General features: G+C 37.1%; 1 protein-coding gene across 3 annotated transcripts in view; it reads left to right on the forward strand.

Annotated features, from left to right (window-relative positions):
• Nucleotides 1-19,836, forward strand: part of DPP10 (dipeptidyl peptidase like 10) — a 1,350,210-nt gene that overhangs the window by 1,207,578 nt on the left and 122,796 nt on the right. For all 3 annotated transcript variants that reach the window (XM_078451370.2, XM_078451369.2, XM_078451371.2), the window contains exon 8: nucleotides 16,295-16,415. In XM_078451370.2, coding sequence (XP_078307496.1) covers nucleotides 16,295-16,415 — 121 coding nt within the window. The remainder of the gene's footprint in view (nucleotides 1-16,294; nucleotides 16,416-19,836) is intronic.

The following is a 19,836-nucleotide window of genomic DNA, read 5'->3' on the forward strand; positions in this document are numbered from 1 at the left end:
TCTAATAAAATACTGAAATGCTAACCCATTACAATTGTGGGTATTAAAGGAAAAGCTGTATAATAGTATGGATGAGAATTATTTTAGAATGTATTTATTTATTTGACAGAGAGACAGAGACAGAGAGGAGGAGAGGGCAGAGAGAGAATCCAAGCAGGCTCTGTGTTCATCTGGGAGCCCGACCCAGGGCTCAGTCTCATAACCCTGAGATCTCGACCAGAGCAGAAATTAAGAGTCGGACACCTAACCAACTGAACCACTCAGGCACCCCAGGATAAGAATTATTTTTGTGGATTTTTAGTAAACCATGGACATGTGAGGAGACCTGTTGTCCTGCAAGACAAGATAAGAAAGATCAGAGTTAAGTTCTCATGCATGACTTGAAAGGCATAACAAAATGGTGGATCCAAGGGGAAAAGAATGGAAAGTTGACAAGTGAAGCCTGTCTTGGACTGAGGTTTCCCTTTTAAAGTATCATGTAGTTGAGTAGATTCGCACTGAAGTCAGGATAATATGTAAATACAAATTGGTCAGTTTGTGAGATCCTCACCCATGTTTTTAAAGAAAATATGAAAAGGTTGTTCTAAATTGATCACATTAATTCCAGTCAATCTTTAACATTATTTTCTTTGGGATGAGATTTGTGATTGCTACTGAACTTTGATGTCATAGAGTTGACCCACATCTTAGAGGAAGTACTATGCTATTTGAAAGCTATGAAAATAATTGGTCCTTAAGGATGCAAATAATGATCCAGATACCAGTTCATTTTTATTTAAGAAATAGGACCTATTTTAAAATGCAGTTTAAGATTTTTCCCTTAGAATATTAGACCTGCCAGATATCCTGATTTAAAAAAAAATCATGATCAAGTTCATTTAAGAAATGCGATATCATGAATTTCAATGATTCGTAATGGGATAAGCGAAATTTTTGAAGAATTCCATTTTAAAAAGAAAATAGAAAGACAGAAAAAAGAAAGAAAAAATAATTTTGCTTAATTCAGTGTTTTCTTGTATTGCCCTATACCAAGGGACAGTAAACTTTTTCTGTAAAGGTCCAGATAGTAAATATTTTTTTTAATTTTTAAAAATTATTTGTCTTTATTTTTGAGAGGCAGAGAGAGAGAGAGAGAGACATAGTGCAAGTGGGGGAGGGGCAGAGAGGGAGACATAGAATCTGAAGCAGGCTCCAGGCTCTGAGCTGTCTGCACAGAGCCTAACACGGGGCCCAAACTCACGAACCGTGAGATCATGACCTGAGCCAAAGTCAGACGCTCAACCGACTGAGCCACCCAGGCACCCCGAGATAGTATATATTTTTGATTTTGCAGGACAACAGGTAAAATTGAGAGGGTTTTATACAGGTACTTATGTAACAAGACAGAAAACAAATTGTCATAACATTTTATTGAGGTAACTAAAAATCATAATTAAGTGCGATGTTTTGTAATACATGTCTACTAATGAGATTATTTTCTTGTGGGGAATCTTTTTACTTACCTGAAATTCCAAGTAAGTGTCCCCTCTCATCAAATCACAAATGTTGGTCTGCAAAAACCATTCATAGCTTGTGAACCATGCAATATCAAAGACAGGCTAGACTTTGCTCATGCACCATAATTTGTAGAACCCTGCCCTCGACCATGGCACTCATTTTCATATAATGCCTACTTGTTAGAACTAGTGCTTTAGAATATCACTTCTCTCATTTGAGGAGCCAGAGATTGGTAAAGCTGATTGGCATGAACCTCATATGAAGAGGATTTTTTTATAATGGGGTGGAAACGTTACGTTCTAAAGGAACAATACAGAGCAGTGAGCAGCTTGAGGTGTGAGATAGTAATCAAGTGTCACTAGACAGGGCTGCCGGGTAATGATGCCCTCAAGGGAGACCAGATTCAGTTACAGCGAAGTGATAGAAGGAACTTTCAGAGAAGAAACAGGGTCAGGGGCAGTTGGTTGGTTTGGGAGTGACTGTTTTCAAATGTAGTGTGAAAGAGTATGGACAAGGGGGTTGGCAAAAGGTCTGGGAGTGCTGAGCGTTATTATTTTGATGACAGCAAGGTGGAGGATCAGTTGTCAGTAACAACAGTTACAATTTTGGGATTACTGAAATGACCAAGAACAAGTGATAAGTGAGAGATTTAGTTGATTAAGTCCAGGAGAGGAAGGTGATCTCAAAACCTGGGGCAAGGAGACTTCCTTGTTCCGATGATGGGATCCTAAGGAAGCCTGATGGTCTTCGGTTGGATAAATGCTATTATAAAACATTTATTGCTTAAACTATGTGAAGGATTCTGGACAGCAGACTTGAAGCCTAAATATTTTGAGGAAATAAGTGAAAAAATTCTGGGTGCATTTCCTCAAATCTCAGTCTTCTCCTTTTTGCAGTTCTCTTTTTCATCCTTCTCCATATTACTTTTAAATCCACCCCCCAAGAAAAAATCTTTTCATAGAGATTTTCCTGAAAGCTCCAATCACACTATGCTCACTTTTCATCTTTTCTTATCCCATTCTCCATTTACAAACCCAGAAATGGGTATGCACTGGTGGTGGCACCCCAGAATCCTGCTTCTTCAATCCATCGTATATCTTTTCAAGTGTTATGATACCCAGTCAACAGTGGCAACTGCGTTTGGACTTTCTTAAAAACCATCTTGCTCTCTGCCTAAGCATCTTCTTTTCTCTTTCTTTCTCTTTTTTTTTTTTTTTTAAAGTTTGTATTTAAATTCCAGTTAGTTTAACATAGAGTGTAATATTAGTTTCGGGTGTCCAATATAGTGATTCAACACCTCCATACATCACCCAGTGCTCATCAGGACAAGTGCACTCCTCGATTTGCATCACCTATTTCCCCCATTCCCCCATCCACCTCCTCTCTGGTAGCCTTCCGTTTATTCTCTAGTTAAGAATCTATTTCAAGGAGCTTGGGTGGCTCAGTCCCTTACGTGTCTGATTTCGGCTCAGGTCATGATCTCACAGTTCCTGGCATCAAGCCTGAGTTGGGCTCTGTGCTGACAGAGTGGAGCCTGCTTGGATTGTTTTTCTCTCCCGCCCCCTCTCTCTCTGTCCCTCCAGCCCTCGTGCTTGCTCTCTCTCTCTCAAAATAAATGAAAATTAACAAAGTAAAAGGGTCTATTTCTTGGTTTGCTTCCCTCTCTCTCTTCTTTTCCCTCTCCTCATTTTGTTTCTTAAATTCAAAATATGAATGAAATCATATGATACTGCATTTTCTTTTCTATTTGTCACTGTTTTATCTGTTCTAACATTAAAGTATTATATGCATCAAACTTAGAAACTCACCTACCTCCCACTAATGGCTAATATGAAAAGCAGTCCATTTTAACACAAGGCATATTATTTGTTTACTGTATTAATACCTGTAGAATAAGGACACCCATGTGGGAACAGTGTTTGGAGGTTTATTCTGAGATAGGCTTTGCCTTAGTAGTTAATATTACAGTATCATTGGGATCCCATTTCACTTCCTAATGTTCAACCAGAACAGGGTACAGAAAATAATAGTTCAGATTAATTCAAAATGAAATGAAAGATAGTAGGATCATGATTTAAGATATTCAGGGCACTCTATACACCTTTGTATCTTCACAAGTGGACTAATATTTTAGTGTGTTTTTAGTTTGAACTGGTTTTCAGAATGATCATCCAAACCACTAAAAGGAAAATTGTTAAGAAAGCATCTCCTTATCTTCATATGTTTCCCACACTTCTCTCTAGTTCTCCGATAATTCTTTGATATCTAGTCTGGCCTCACTCCCTCCTATCACACATCTCTTTGCCTTTTCATCTCTCTTATTTTCCTTTCTGTTTTTTTTCCTCTTCACTGTGTTTTCAGTTTCAGATCATCTAAACTTGTCTTTCCTCATGCTATTTCCTCTACTTGGAATATTGTTTTACCTTTCTGTGCCTGGAAACATCTACTGGAACTCATAGGCTCAGCTAGAATGCCACGTCTCATCTGAAACCTTTTCTCTTCCTCCTTTTCCTCAGTCAACTTTGGACTATAGGCATCCTCCACTCTTGGAAAGTGCACGTTACAGCACCTTGCCTTACAAAGCACCTACCTTTTTCACTAAAAGCGAAAAATTTTCTCCAGACTTATTTCCGTTAGTGAAAACAGGTACAAAGGTAGGTGTTTCACAAAAGTGAAGTGGCCTAACACAAACTTCTGGAAAGTGGGGGAAATCCATATTTCATGTCTTTGGCTTACATTCCAGTAATGTATGCATCACTGTATCACAGAAGTGCCATATTTTGTTAGCGTTTTTCTTATATTTCTTATTTTAAACTGTGAATTCATCAGCAACAGGGACTAAGACTTAGTGTTATTATAGATGTGGTACATATTAGGAATGCTATAGAACTGCAAATGAATGAGTTAAATAAAAAATGTACAACCATCACCCCTCCATGTATACCCCCCCACCCTACACGTAACTTGCTGTCTTTTTTCCTCTTTAAACCTTCTTCATTAAGAGAGTTAAAAATATTTCCCCATTCGTAAATATATAGTATTTACATATGTCTTCAAATAATATGAAACATGTAATATCATCTGACGTTAGCTTTTGAAAAAGTGCCATTTTGCTGGGAATTCTATATAACCGATCTGTCCAAGGTGGATTTTTCTGTTTTGTGTGTCAATACCTTTTTCAGGGAGAAACAAATAAAGCAAATACAGACAAAACCCACATATATGTGATGGCAAGTGGATGAGATTACAAAGGCAAAGGTTGCCTTATAGGTGGGTTAATACATGAGTCCTGAAGAGTATGTTTTGCTCATAATTTTAGCCTAAACAATTTAGGCTTTATTCTTTATTGAATGCTGAGTAATAGAATACTTCTTTGAGCATTGACTATGTTGAAGCGCTGACCACAAGATGCAGTTTTGTGATTTTACTAATTGGATGGAAGTAGAGACCTGAAGGGAGGGGCACCACTGAATAACTGATGGAAAAGAACCAAAAATGAAATGCTGAGAGTCAGAAATTGCTCTTTTACGTACCCTCTTACATGCTTTTATGCATAAAAATAAAAAGTGATTTGGGTATACTGTGTTGCAATTACACATACATCAGAGGTGGATTTGATCACACCCCGTTGCAGTAGGCAGATTAACTGACATGCAGAAGCATGACGGATGGCTGTTTCAGTAGAACCTCATGAGGTAGGGAAATATTTCAAGTGCTTTTATTCTGAATCCCACGTTATGCTTGAATTGAAAGGATTCTCATCTTCAGTTTATCATTGGCTCACTTAAATTCGAGTTCATAAGAACATTAACTAGAATAAACAAATTAATTCTGGACATAGACATTACATTACCAAGTTCAACCTTTCTATGTCATTTTACTGATATCCACTATTTTGGGAGAATATAGTAAAAAAAAAAAAAAAATTTAGGTGTTTCTGTATTGTTTAAAAAAAAAACAAAAAACAGCCAAACAAACACCTACATTTCTTCATTTGTGGCCGAGGATCCCCTGAAATTGCATGAAGTGGAATAAAGAGTCTAGAGCCGTGGGAGAATGTGCATGGGAGATAGCCAAGGCTGGTTCCACCTTCTGCATTTTTCAATTTGTTTTCTTATCAGCATGCCTATAAACTGGAAAGCATTAGGCACAGACTCATTGATAAGCATATGAGAATTTCTTCCAGTCTCCCTCAACCTTCCTTCAGGGACTCTATTTTAAGAATGTAGGAGTCCCCATTTGAAATAAAAGGAGTCATAATACAAATACAAAAACAAATTGTTTTAGCAACAGAGGCTAAAGTGCATATGCACCATGCTTTTTTTTTTTTTTTTGCTTTTTTTTTTTTTTTTTGCAAATCTTGGGGTGGATGAAAGGGAGGACAGCTAGCTGCAGAAAAAAGAGGGGTTAACTCAGTTTGTTCCCAACACAAGACGGTGAAGGGCTTTCCTTACCCATGAGGTGGCTGTTAAAACTGTTGCTTGCCATCTGGCAATTAGGATTCCTGGAAGTAAGCAAGAGAAATACTCAGGTTCATTTCAAGAGAAAATGAATTCACTAAAAGAATAGCTGAAACCTGTCAGAATCAGTGAGAAGGTTGGAATTCCGTGACCAGGAGTCACGAGGAGTCAGGCACTGTTGAACACTGGAATGCGTTCAGGAAAATTTGGGATGCCGCAGGAAATATGATTAGGCTGCTGAACTGGCAGTATATCAGTGGGCATCCTGCCTCCACCTTTGCTGGACCCTTAAGAATTTGCTGTTGCTCGTGTGACTTATTTTTCAGCTGCAACTTTATTCCTTCAAGATTCAAAGTCATAGGTGGAATCATGACCTAGAGGAGTTTATCTGGCTTTTTGTCTTTAAGATTAGAGATTAGGCTCTGCTCCCCCACCCCCAACCCCGCCCCAGTACTCGCATAATGCAAGAATCCTCCAAAATAAATGGAAGTCAGATCTAAGTGGCCAAATAAGAAAAAAAAAAAAAAAGTACATTATGTACATTACATTATGATATAGAGAAACAGAGGATAAAGTAATTAATTCACCTTCTTCAAATCCTTAAGCTTCTTTTTAGGGTAACTGGATAGGACTGTTTGATTTTCCTGAAATTATAATAATATTTTATGACCAATACTTACTAGCTTCAATTAGTTTTGTAAAAGTTGAGCATCTATGTGCAGGTACATACAGCAACATTCATGATCTGTTCTAGGTTTCTTTAATCCTGTAGACCACCATGAAAAGTAGTAATATCACCACATTTTAAATGAGGAAACACTATCAGAGAAGTGAAGTAACTGAAGTGCCCAGTTTTATAAAGAGATCTACCAGGATTAGGTCTCATGTCTCTCTGATAAAAATCCCATTCTCTTGCTTTTCTTTTTATGTTCCATTTCAGGTTCGAATGCCATGACACATATTAAGCAGTCCCCATACATTGGCTTTATGTTTTGTTGTCTACCACACCTAGTTAACTTGTGTGTGCTTGTGTTGGGAAATCACATTAGATCGTAAGATCTTGTCCTTATATGCCCGAGGCTCAGTACAGTGCCTAGAATATAAACGGTACCAGATACATCATACATGCTTGTTTTTTGATGGAGAACTAGAAGGGAAGAAAGGGAAGCAGGTGGGTGGTGAGGGAGAAATGAAAGAGGAGAACATGGGGTAGAGGGGGAAATGGATACACAGTGACTAGGTCATTCCATCCTCTAGCATTTGACACATAAATCAGTACATACGATATTTTTAATAATGTAATAATGTTTATAACTGTCTTCTATAGGTCCCATTTTATTACTGGAGACCCATAAATATTTTTATTAATTTCAATTATCAAAATGTGCTATTTACCATAAGGCCTTCTCTTATCCTAGATGAGTTTGATGGACTGACATTTCCAAGTGATAGTCTGCCATTGTTACATTTCACTGATTGGAGTTTACTGTCAGTTGTCTGTTTGCTAACTTTTATCTGGGGTCCATTTTTCTCCTAAAGAGGCATGGATGCAAGGGCTTTGGAACTGGGAAGTGACTTACAAAATTATGAATTTAAGACAAAGGGATATATTTCACTTCTTTGAAAATGCATAATGTTCTGTAAAGGTTTGAGGAAATAGGAACTCTTTGAAAGGGCTTCCTGATATGAATAATTGCAAATGTCAAGGGATGAGTGTTCTCTGATAGTGATTATATCTCTAGAATGTCAGGTACTGGTGCAAAGGTGAGATGAATGATTTGAGTGAGTTGTTCTATAGCCGAGAGATGGTCCCGCAGAGAAATGAAAGCACTACTCTATAACCAACAGAGAGGTTTATTCAAAGCCAAATGTCAAAGGTAATCAAACTATTTAACTTGTGCTCATAGCTTTACTTTGCATTATATAAACGGACACTCAGAATTTATTACATCCTGGCAAATTAAGGAAACAGAATTTTTATGAAGTTGAATGATGCACTATAGTTTTCGGTGAAATATTGGTAATCTTTTTGGTAGTATTTTAAATGAATTGTGGTTACACATAAATATTCTGCATATTATTTTTTTTTCCTTTTTCTTTAGTTTTAATATAGATGTAGTACTTTCTCATATACACAGCATCCAGAATAGAAATCAGAACCCCTCTTCTGTCCTTTACTAGTCACTGTTCCCCTCCAAGGATAATCTTTGTCCTGACTCACAATATCATTATTGGTTACTATAAAGAGCTCTGCTATGAGCATTCTTGTATATGTCCCTTGACTGACTGACTGACTGACTGACATATATGATTGAAAATTAAAAATCTGTTCTTGGAAAGCAAAAGGCAAGCAAAGGTTCCACACGAATTTTGGAACCTGTGTTGGGCCAGGGAGTATGATGAAGTTGGAGTATAATTGGTGGTTCAGAGGCCAGAAGGAGCCAAGGCCATGGTTGACTGAATGTTCAGATTCTCACTGAGCAGGGTAAAAGGTGAAAACTGCCTATGATTTGAACGGTATGAAAGTAGTGTTAAAACTGCAGTAATTGACTCTGGAGAGTGAAGCTTTAAAGGATCCAACTGAGAGATACTCAAATGGAATTCACAAATGTTTTAGACATAAGCAGGACATCATATGTTAGGAATAATTACTCCATGTTTATAATTATTACACCTATTAAGCAGAATATTTGAATTATCCTTCTGCCAGGGGTCTCATATTTCCACCTTCAATTCATTTATTGCCACCAGTTATTTTCCTAAATATTTTCCTAGTTACTCATCTGCTTGTAAACAACTTATAGCTGTCAGTTATTGAAAATACGGAATTCAGGGGCGCCTGGGTGGCGCAGTCGGTTAAGCGTCCGACTTCAGCCAGGTCACGATCTCGCGGTCTGTGAGTTCGAGCCCCGCGTCAGGCTCTGGGCTGATGGCTCGGAGCCTGGAGCCTGTTTCCGATTCTGTGTCTCCCTCTCTCTCTGCCCCTCCCCCGTTCATGCTCTGTCTCTCTCTGTCCCAAAAAAAAAAAAAAAAAAATACGGAATTCAAATCATCTGGTCTAGCATCCAAGCTGCTCTATGGTTGACCACCATCTTAACATTTATTTTTATTTCTTAAATTTTATTTATTTATTTTGAGAGAGAGTGAAGGGGAGAGTCAGAGAAAGAGAGAGAGAGAAAGAGAGAGAATCCCAGGCAGGCTCCATGCTGTCAGCACAGGGCTCGAACTCACCAACTGTAAGATTATGACCCAAGCCAAAATCAAGAGTTGGACACTTAGCCAACTGAGCTAATCAGACACCCCAATTTTTAGACAGTCATAGGTATATAGGAAGTGTTCCTGAATCTTAAAAAAAAAAAAAAAAAAAAAAAAAAAAGTTCCTCTAAAATTTCCAGTTGTTCACCTTTGGCTTTAGCTCATTCTGTTCCCTTAGCCCATTCTGTTTCCCTTAGTTCTAAGGGAAATGTCCCTTAGACATTTCTTTTCTCTACCTTCCTAATCCCATGAAATCACTCCTTGTCTTTTATGACATTGTTTACATTCAGTATCTTATAAATGTCTCATGAGTCACTTCCCCCACCCTGAGCTCTGCCACTCATGCCTAAGCCCTGTAATATGTATTTTTTTTCTTCATTCAAATTTAGGAATTTACCTGCCCATCACATAAAATTATAATCTTCTTGAACATAGGGACTACACATTAAAATCTTTATAGCCCCAGGCTATAAGCCCCAGGCACACTTAGCAGAGTACTTTTGGACAACAAATTGCAAATTGGCTTTTAAAAGTTTACGGAATTAAACTAAATTATTTTATTCATGGAGCATACACATGCAAAACAATTTACCTCAAAATCATTGGTTCTCAGCTGGAGGTGATTTTGTCCTTCCCCTCCAGAGGACATTGGGTAATGTCTGGAGACAATTTTGGTTGTCACAACTGAGAGAAAGGGCTGTCACTGGCATCTTGTATGTAGCAGTAAGGGATGCTGCTAATCATCCCACAATGTCAGGGTAGTCGTCCACAACAAAGAAATATCCAGGCCTCAAGGCACCTGGGTGGCTCAGTTGGTTAGGCCTTGGACTCTTGATTTAGGCTCAAGTCATGGTTTTACAGTGTGTGGGATCTAGCCCTGTGTTGGGCTCTGCCATGAGTGTGGAGCCTGCTTGGAATTCTCTTTCTCCCTCTCTCCCTGCCCCTTCCCTCTTCATGCTCTTTTTTTCTCTCTCTCTCAAAATAAATAAATAAAATTTTTAAAAAGATATCCAGTCCTTAATGTCAGTAGGTTGAAAAACCCTACTACTCCAAGAAAACATCCTTTATCATTAGTTTCATATTTTAAAAAAATTAATATAAAGAATCACCTACTATTCATGTAGAGCCTATATGCCTAATTTCTGTATCACTGTCATTTTTTATTATCACTGAAATTATTGTTGGTACTTTACACATCTACTAACCTTTATACTTTACATACACGTATAAATGTAATCAAGTCTTTTTAGCATATTTTCCCAGTCTTTTCTGTTTGACTACCTGTTTCTTATTCCTTTCTCTTACTGTATAGCTACTTTCCAACACATAAACCCATATTAAAAGGCTAGCATATATCCTTGCAGAGTCACAGGCATACATACATGTATTTATATGTGGATATATACACATGTATGTAAATATAATACATACGTATATAGGTATCCTTAAATTTCCTCATGTTTATATATATGTGTTTATTTATAATATGTATAAATATTTTAAACTACAACTGAACCACTATGGCTTAAGTTGACATGTTAGACCAACTGTTAATGGCAAATGTCTTCAATTCCTATCTACCAACTCTCTTTTTGCACAAAGTAACTAAAACTCATCTAGCAAAGAAGATGAGATTAGTTTGCAAGAGAGTCTGGGAAATGGGAATTTGGGGCTTTGAATGGCCCACAGTTATAAAAGACTATATTGGGGCAGGCATGGAACTAACTACAACAGATAATGAATGACCAATGTATATCTGTTGGTGATATTCCTGCTAGTATAATTTTGTATAAGTAGTGCTATTGTTTAGTGCAAAAAATGGGTTCACATTGAAATAACTTTTATGTCTTTTGTCCTTTGACAATATCTCAGTGAAACTTCTTCCCATCAGTTCACATAACACTACTTTGTTTTCCTCAAAACCTGAATGTTATAACATGATGCAGATGAATCATAATCCATTCAGGTATTTGCTTTGATGGGTTTTCACTTTGACTTCTCCTTTTGGCCATTATAAACACTGCTGATATAAATATTATCCGTCAGCATTTCCTACTTATTTGTGATTTTTCTTTCTTTTTTTGCCCTAAAAGAGAAGGTCCCAGGTTTGGGATAGCTGATGAGATTTCCCATATCATTTTCCCATATGGCCATACTACTTTATATTTCTACAATCAACATAAGAAAGGACTCCATTCACTACATTCCTACCAGCAATATCTGTTATCTGGTATATTTTCTTAATTATAATTTTTTCCCAGAAAGCAAGTCACAGTAAAAGGCAACCCAAATACTATCCCAACTAGACTGTTTCATATCCTCTAACACCATTACACTGCATGGGGATTTTTGAGTAATTCACAATTTTCTTTTTTTTTTTTAATTTGTTTTTTAACGTTTTATTTATTGTTTTTAATTTTTAATGTTTTTATTTATTTTTGAGACAGAGAGGACAGAGCATGAGCAGGGGAGGGACAGAGAGAGAGGGAGACATAGAATCCCAACAGGCTCCAGGCTCCAAGCTGTCAGCACAGAGCCCAATGTGGGGCTGGAACTCATGGACCTGAGATCATGACTTCAACTCATTTCAGACGGGTAACCGACTGAGCCACCTAGGCACCCCTTTGTTTTATTTATTCTTAGAGAGAGAGAGAGCATGAGTGGGTGAGGGGCGGAGTGAGAGAGGGACACAGAATCTGAAGCAGGCTCCAGGCTGTGAGCTGTCAGCACAGACTCTGATGCAGGGCTCGAATCCACAAGCTGTGAGAACATGACCTGAGCTGAAGTCGGACGCCCAACCGAGCCACCCAGGTGCCCCTTCACAATTTTCTAATTTAAAATTATCATGACAGTCAGTGAATGTGGAATAACTTTTCAGTAACATTTCAGCAAAAATAGGTCTGATATTCAATTATATTCCTGTTTTATTTTGCTGTTTTTCTAAGCTCATTAAAAGTTTGTAAGAGTCTGCTGCTATCAGGCATTGTCTCTAGTTGAATCAGGCACAGTAGGCTAATGTACATTGTCATTACTCTCAGTTCCAAAATCATAATGACTTTTAACATTAAATGTTCACTTCTTACTATGTGTCCATCACAGTTTGGCTATGTGCTCCAAGCTTCTTCACAGCAATCAAAGCCAATGGGTGCCCACCATCAGAAGCATTGCGGGTGGTTATGGCAGTGGAAAGAAAAGGTGAATAATTGGCCCTTATAGATGCCTGCTCAGCAGTGACACATGCTATGTCCAATAACTTGAGAATGACCTATCAACTAGCACACTGATTAATTTCTTGGAACGTTTATTACATACTTGTTGCCATGAGTCGGCACATAGTACTTTGTCTTCCTGTTGCCTTTCTGATGTCTTTACCAGTTTTGAATAATTTTGTAAGTGTATTAAGACCATTGATTTTGGGGATTCTTGGGTGGCCCAGTCAGTTAGGCTTCCAAGTCTTGGTTTCGGTTTAGGTCATGATCTCATGGTATTGTGGGTTCAGGCCCTGCATCTGTCTCTGTGATGGTAGGGTGAGGCCTGCTTGGGATTCTCTCTCTCCCCCTGTCTTTCTCTGCCCCTCCCCCACACATGCTGTCTCTGTGTTTCTCAAAATAAATAAATAAACTTAAAAAAAAAAAACTTAGAAGACCATTGATTTTCAAAAACTGTGTAGTTGGCTTGCTTTGTAAATTGAAGAGTTAAATGGTAAAATAGCTATCCATTCCTATTTGTTATACTGTTTAGGTGGCTCATTGAAAGAATTGATTAACAGCATCAAAAAAAAAAAGTAAACAGCTTAATCAATAACACTAGGATAAATAGCATTACAGTTTGTCATATTTTCAATGTGATTTAAATCTAGTTTAAGTCCTCGATGATTGACATTTCGATCCAGTTTAATTCTATCAGAGTGCCCATGTACTACCTGTGAATATTTGCAGTTCTCCTATTGTTAAGCTAATAGTTAGAGTTTGTGATGATTATTTGAAACTAATATAATTCAAGGAAAAACTTTGGCTATTTAAAAGAGGTCAGAAGATTACAAATGTACATTTTCATGAAGGCAGCTACAAATTTTTCGTCCATAGAAGAAAGATCTTGTGGACATTCCCTGGTATTTAAGCTTTCAGCAAATGGCATTAAAATTCAGATTCCATATTGCTTGTTCTTTTACATTGAAGCAGATGTCAGTTTCATATGGATTCTGAATATCATCCAATCTGTTCTTCAAATATAAATGTAATTACTGGTCAATGGTTTTGGATAATTTATACATCTGCTGAAATCGTGGAGGTTTTATCAATTGTTTTGACTTAGAGTTTGTTCCCTTCAGAAAGCTGAGGATCTGGAACTACATTACTTTGGATTAAGTCACCTCTACCCCCAAGAATAGCCACAAGTCCTTAAGTATTCTGGGTGTAGGTGATCTGAACTGTTGTTGCTCACAAGCCCTAATAGAAGATTCAGGTACAAAAAGGGTATTCCTTCCATGTAGGGAAGACTTTGTGTGCCAGTTTGTGAAGGCACTTTGTGTGTGCCTGTTTGTGAAAGGCAAAAAGAGGTAGTTGACAAAAGATGTAAAGCTTAAATTAAGCTCTAGATGGCTGGAATAAAGTTAATATTTTTCCTTGGTTATAAGGGATTGTGCAAGTTGTTAAAACCAACTTCCACCCAGTTTTAAGACACCTGAGGTATAGTTCTCAAGCTTTAAGCTAGGTATGATGCATGTGATTTCAATAATGAACTTCTTTCTGGGGCTCCTGGGTGTCTCAGTGGGTTGATTTTGGCTCAGGTCATGATCTCACAGTTTGTGAGATCGGGCCCTACGTCCGGCTCCATGCTGACAGTGGAGCCTGCTTGGGATTCTCTCTCTCCCTCTCTCTCTGCCCGCATGTGCCCCGTCTCTCAAAATAAATATTTGAAAAAGAAAAAAATAAATAAATGTATTTTCTTTCACTTGAAAACTTTCTAAATGAAATGAAAGCAGCAAGTGTCATTTGTTATTACCTCTCTTCTTTCATTATTAGTAGAACACTACTACTGTTAGTATATTACTACTACTCCTAATCCATATTTTACCAACATAATATGCAATGCTGGCCAATAGTTTGGGAGAATTTACACATCAGCTGAAGCTGGAGAGGGTTTTTGTTTTGTTTTGTTTTATTTATTTAAAATTTGTAGCCTCCAAAAAGCTTAGGATTTTGAACCAAATTAGCTCGTGTTTCTAGTGATAGTCATGTATTATATGTGCTACATTTATTATGTCATGTATGCTTCACAACAGATCACTAAGGCAGGTGTGAGACGTCCCACGTTTTATAAAAGAGAAGACTGAGATTTAAAAACTTTAAGAAAACTGTCAAAATCGTTCAAATTTTGAATTTAGGCTGCCTGATTATAAAGCCCTCTCTTTTGAACACCCTGTTATAGCTGTCTTTCTCCCCACCCTCCCCCCAAATCCTCATCCTTACATTGGCATTCTTACCTGTAATACAAATTACATGTAGTGTTGGAATGATTAATTAGATCTGCTGTTTATATCCTTGCCAAATCACCAGAATCAAAGTAGAATATCAATGAGATTTTCTGGATATTAATATGGTTTTCATTATTTTTCACACCGAGATTTAAAATCTAGGACCTAATGAGAGGATTATATCAGAAGTTCTTGTGTTTGCTCTGTTTGCTACTGTGCAGTGGTCCTGTAGCATGCTGGAACCCAAGGGCACTAACCATCTTCTACCTTCCTAGTAGAATGTTCAGTCTAGATATCAGCTTGTTTTCCATTTGACAGTCTTCTACTCCCCCCAACATGTGGATGAAACATGATTCCCTGAAGGTTATATTATCACATGGACGAGCAGTTTGAAAGGTTTGCATTAAAAGTATTCAAATGTAGGGCACCTGGTTGGCTCAGTCAGTAGAGCATGTGACTCTTAATCTTAGGGTTGTGTGTTCAAGCCCCACATTGGATATAGAGATTGTTCAAAATTAAAATAAAAAAAATCAAATATGGGTTATAGATAATTTTATCCTGAATTTTCTCTATTAAAGACACATCACTGGGGTGCCTGGGTGGCTCAGTCGGTTGAGCGTCCCACTTTGGCTCAGGTCATGATCTCATGGTCCGTGAGTTCGAGCCCCGTGTTGGGCTCTGTGCTGACAGCTCAGAGCCTGGAGCCTGCTTCAGATTCTGTGTCTCCCTCTCTCTCTGACCCTCCCCCATTCATGCTCTGTCTCTCTCTGTCTCAAAAATAAATAAAACATTAAAAAAAAATTTTTTTAAAAAAAGACACATCCCTTTGTGTCGACAGATTCTGCTCAATTTCTACTGTTGTTCCTATTGTGGGGGCTGTTGTTGATGATGATATTATTTTGGAAGACTTTGTGATGAGTTCCAATTAAAACTCTCTCTTGAACCCTCAAACACACATTGATTATTATTGCTATGCTATTAAGGAAAGATTTGCCAGCAAAGAGTGGGGCATAGCAAGATGTGTTCCATTAATCAATTCAAGGGAATTTTGCCATCCTTTCCTTTCATCAGGCTATTAGTGAGTCAGGATGGATGGAATCAGAAAGATTCTCTAGAGATTATCTTATTGATGACCAAGTCCATTTTTGTAAAAGACCCCAAATTGAAGCTCTTAAGCCATCTGTTGGCTGTTACTAAAATGGCATCTGATACAGTTTATCAGTCTCTTAAGTATGCAAAGAGTTAGTAAAACCCAAATCAATTTTGTGGTATAAAAAATAGATGAAATAGATGAAAAATTGTTGTAGAAAAAACAGATATCAAAGCTTAAATACCAGTACTATGTAGTTTCTAAATCATAATTTGATACTGATATGATAAGGAAGGAAAGTGCCGTTAATAATTGAAAACAATGCAAATGTGTGCACTAAATAAAAAGAAACAGAAAGCAGGAAAATAATACGACACTTAGGTCCTCAGCTATTATTCTATAGCATGAAAGTATTTTTTTAGTATGAAAGTATTTTTTAAAAACTTCCTAATATGTTGGTATGTTTTTCTTTTTCTTCTTTCTTTTTTGGTTTGCTTTATATGTTTCTGGAACCAGATTTATATTTTTGAAAATAATATCTACTATCAACCTGATATAAAGAGCAGTTCATTGCGGCTGACATCTTCCGGAAAAGAAGGAATTATTTTTAATGGGATTGCTGACTGGTTATATGAAGGTGAGTTGAATAGATTTAGTTTCAGAAGAACACAAATGACATATTTTTATACAAAATCTGTAAAAGAACTCTATTCGTTCTAGAACAAGACTTAGAGGTCCATTTCTTCTTATTTTCACTCAGAATTGCCTTCATGATTTCATGTCTTTGCATGCACTCGTATTTTGACTGGTTGTGATTCATGTCTACTAATATGATTCCACATTTGGTGTGTGTGTGTACACATACACATACATTTTGTTCAGATTAGATAGATTTTATTTTGGTGATGCTTAACTAATGAAAGTGAATGATCACCTTATGTCACCCTGGAATTCGATTCTGAATTTTTCTGACTGTGGAAAAGAAGAAACAAAAACCTTTACTGTTGAAAAAGTACTTGAAAGCCACTTGATTTTAGTCATTCCCATTAAGAACAGTCTGTCACATTTTAAAAGCCATTGCATGGGGAGCAAAATAAAACCCACCTAAAGAGTTATTTGCAGTTATTGTTGAATCAAGTTTTCATGAGAGTTAAGAATATAAAAAGGAATCAGGTAATGAAAATCTCTATCCAATTTTAGCATCCACCAATTGTCAGCTAGGTTATAGGCACAGATTTTCTGGGGAAGATTCAAAGCTTGAGGTTAATACTTAGGTTTCAGACTCCACAACTGATCTTGGCAAAACATCGAGATTTAAACTAAGTTAGTTGTATTTGATTAGAAATTATAAAGCTAAGGCTCTTCTAGAAAATAAATTTTATTTCTTGAGCAATACTGCCAAATGCAATCTTTCTACCTCAGAGTCGATATTTTTAATTCTGTAAGAAAAGTAAATCACTTACCTCATTCTTTTGTTCATCCAGTCTATCATTAAACAGATATTATTAAAGACTTACTACTTTCCAAGTATTTGTAAGGGTGCTGAGATACATCAGGGAACTAAACAAAGTATACTTTGAGGACCTTACATTAAGAGAAACATTTTGCCGGGTGTAGCTATTTTATTAATGAAGAGACATTGTAACCTTTGAAATTTATATGCATATGTGCACATGTATATCTATATCTATATTTTTTATGTGTATGCTAGCATCAAATAATAAAATATTTTAGAGACCACAGTTTATTCTGAGGAGTAGCAGAAGCTACTTTGGAAATATCAATAATAATTACGGTATGAAATTTAAAAAATTCAAACACGCAGAGTAATAAGTAGGTTTCTTTGGTTCAGAGTGTCAGAAGCTGACAAAAAGGTAAGTTATTGGTGGGGCCTGAGATGGCCCAATGAATTAAAGAAACATCTGGAGAACAAACTTGAAACTTAGGTAGTTCCAGGAATCTAGTTAGCAAGAACTAACCATCTTTTATGTAGAGGAGCTGGGTAAGAGATGCCCTTTATCTTCAAAATATTGTCAGTACTGTGTGAGACCCTGAGGGATGAAGAGACTATGTTAGTGCAGCGTGGTAAACGGTCAAATCAGAGTAAACATAGGATTCTATAAGAACAAAGAAGATTTAGCCCATTCTAGGCATTTGCAAACATTTTCCTAAAGGAGAAACCCTCTGAGTTGACACTGAAAGATTAACAAAGAAAGTAGGTAAGAAAGAAATAGCCCAAGTATTCATCAATTGGTGAGTGGATAAAGAGGTGGTGTGTATATACAATGGAATATTACTCAGTCATTAAAATGAATGAAATCCTGCCATTTGCAATGACATGGATGGAGCTAGAGAGTATTTTGCTAAGCAAAGTAAGTCAGTCAGAGAAAGACAAATACCATATGACTTCACCTATATGTGGAATTTAAGAAACAAAACAAATGAACAGAAGAGAGAGAGAGGCAAACCAAGAAACTCTTATCTCTCTCTTAACCGTAGAGAACAAACTGATGGTTACCAAGGGGGAGGTGGGTTGGGGAGTGGGTTAAATAAGTGGTGGGAATTAAGGAGTACACTTGTGATGAGCACCAGATGTATGGAAGTGTTGAATCACTGTATTGTATACCTGAAACTAACATTACACTCTACGTTAACTAAACTGGAATTGAAATTAAAATACTTTAAAAAGAAGAAATTAGGGAAATGTAAGCAACAGTTTGCAAAAGCATAGCAAAGTTAAATAGCTCCGTGTGCACCTTGGGAACTAAAATATGCTTGATATTATTTGGGCATAAAATTTGAGAAAAAGGAAGACAGCAAGAACCAAGGGATGGTGACCCTAAAAATAATCCAGGATTTTGATTATTTTTTCACCTCATAAAGGGGGAAACTAATAGAGCTTTTCAAGTAAGGGAGTGTCAGCATTAGATCTTCCATATAAATAGGCCATTTTGAGTACAGCATAAAGCTGGGATCAAATAGCAGAAAGAACCAGTGAGCAGCTGGGGGCTTTTTCTATGTTCCGTCAAGAGATAATGAGCAATAGTACCAGGGTTAAAGCAGTAAGAAGGAGGGGAGATTCTAAAATTGACGAGGCAGCAAAATAGATCTTAGTGGTTAAAAGGATGGAGTAGATGAGAAGTCAAGAATGATTTTTTGGCTTCTGGTTTGGGTCGCTAGTAAACAGTGGTGACAGACCCAGTGAGCAGGCATTCCTAGTGATGCATACATCAGGGATGCAAAACTTAATTTAGTGGGAACATTGGTGCCTCACAGTGTGCTAGCATGCTACCTTGGGTAACAAAATGTTATCCAAGGAACTTCTAAGTCAACTCGGTGTAGAATGTACTGACTTGACCACTGAACAAGATGATTTGGGTCTCTATCCTTTACATAGGATATGTCATATTGCGTGACTTTGTGTAATTTTTGGCATTACATTTTTAAGAAAATTGACAAAAGAGAAATTAAAGACCATTATCTTACAAATAAGGTTATTTTCTTAATTAAAGAATGAAATTATATATATTCCAGTAGAGAGTGAACACTGTGTCAGAGACAGGAAAGACAAAGAAATAACAAAAGTCTTCCATAATAAGTCTGTAGGCCTGACACTTTCCAAAAAAGAAATTGAAAAATTAGAGTTTTTGCCATTCAAATGAAACTCAGTCCCTTGGCTCTTATTCTTATCTTATCTTATCTTATCTTATCTTATCTTAGGCATACTAGCAAATTCCAAATGTGCTATGTGATTGAATCCTCACAGTACTAGCATATTTATTTGTTTACAGAAGAAACCAAGACTCAGGGATAGGTGACTTGGACGTGGCCTTAAAGTTCATGAGTGCCAGAGGTGACACTTGAATATGTGTCCTCAAATCCAGTGCTTAGTCCTGATCTACTTTACCTGTTTCACTTCAGTGCCTTTCATCGTTCCCTAAGGAATGGCATACATTATGGACCCGAGCCATTAGATTTCCCTGGTATATTTCCTCAAGCAAAGACTCTGACCACAGACTTACCTCAGTCCTCACTTTACTTCCAAGAGAAGGAACTAT

The sequence above is a fragment of the Panthera onca genome, chromosome C1, assembly GCF_046562875.1.
Source record: "Panthera onca isolate mPanOnc1 chromosome C1, mPanOnc1 haplotype 2, whole genome shotgun sequence".
In the NCBI taxonomy this organism is placed as follows: Eukaryota; Metazoa; Chordata; class Mammalia; order Carnivora; family Felidae; genus Panthera; species Panthera onca.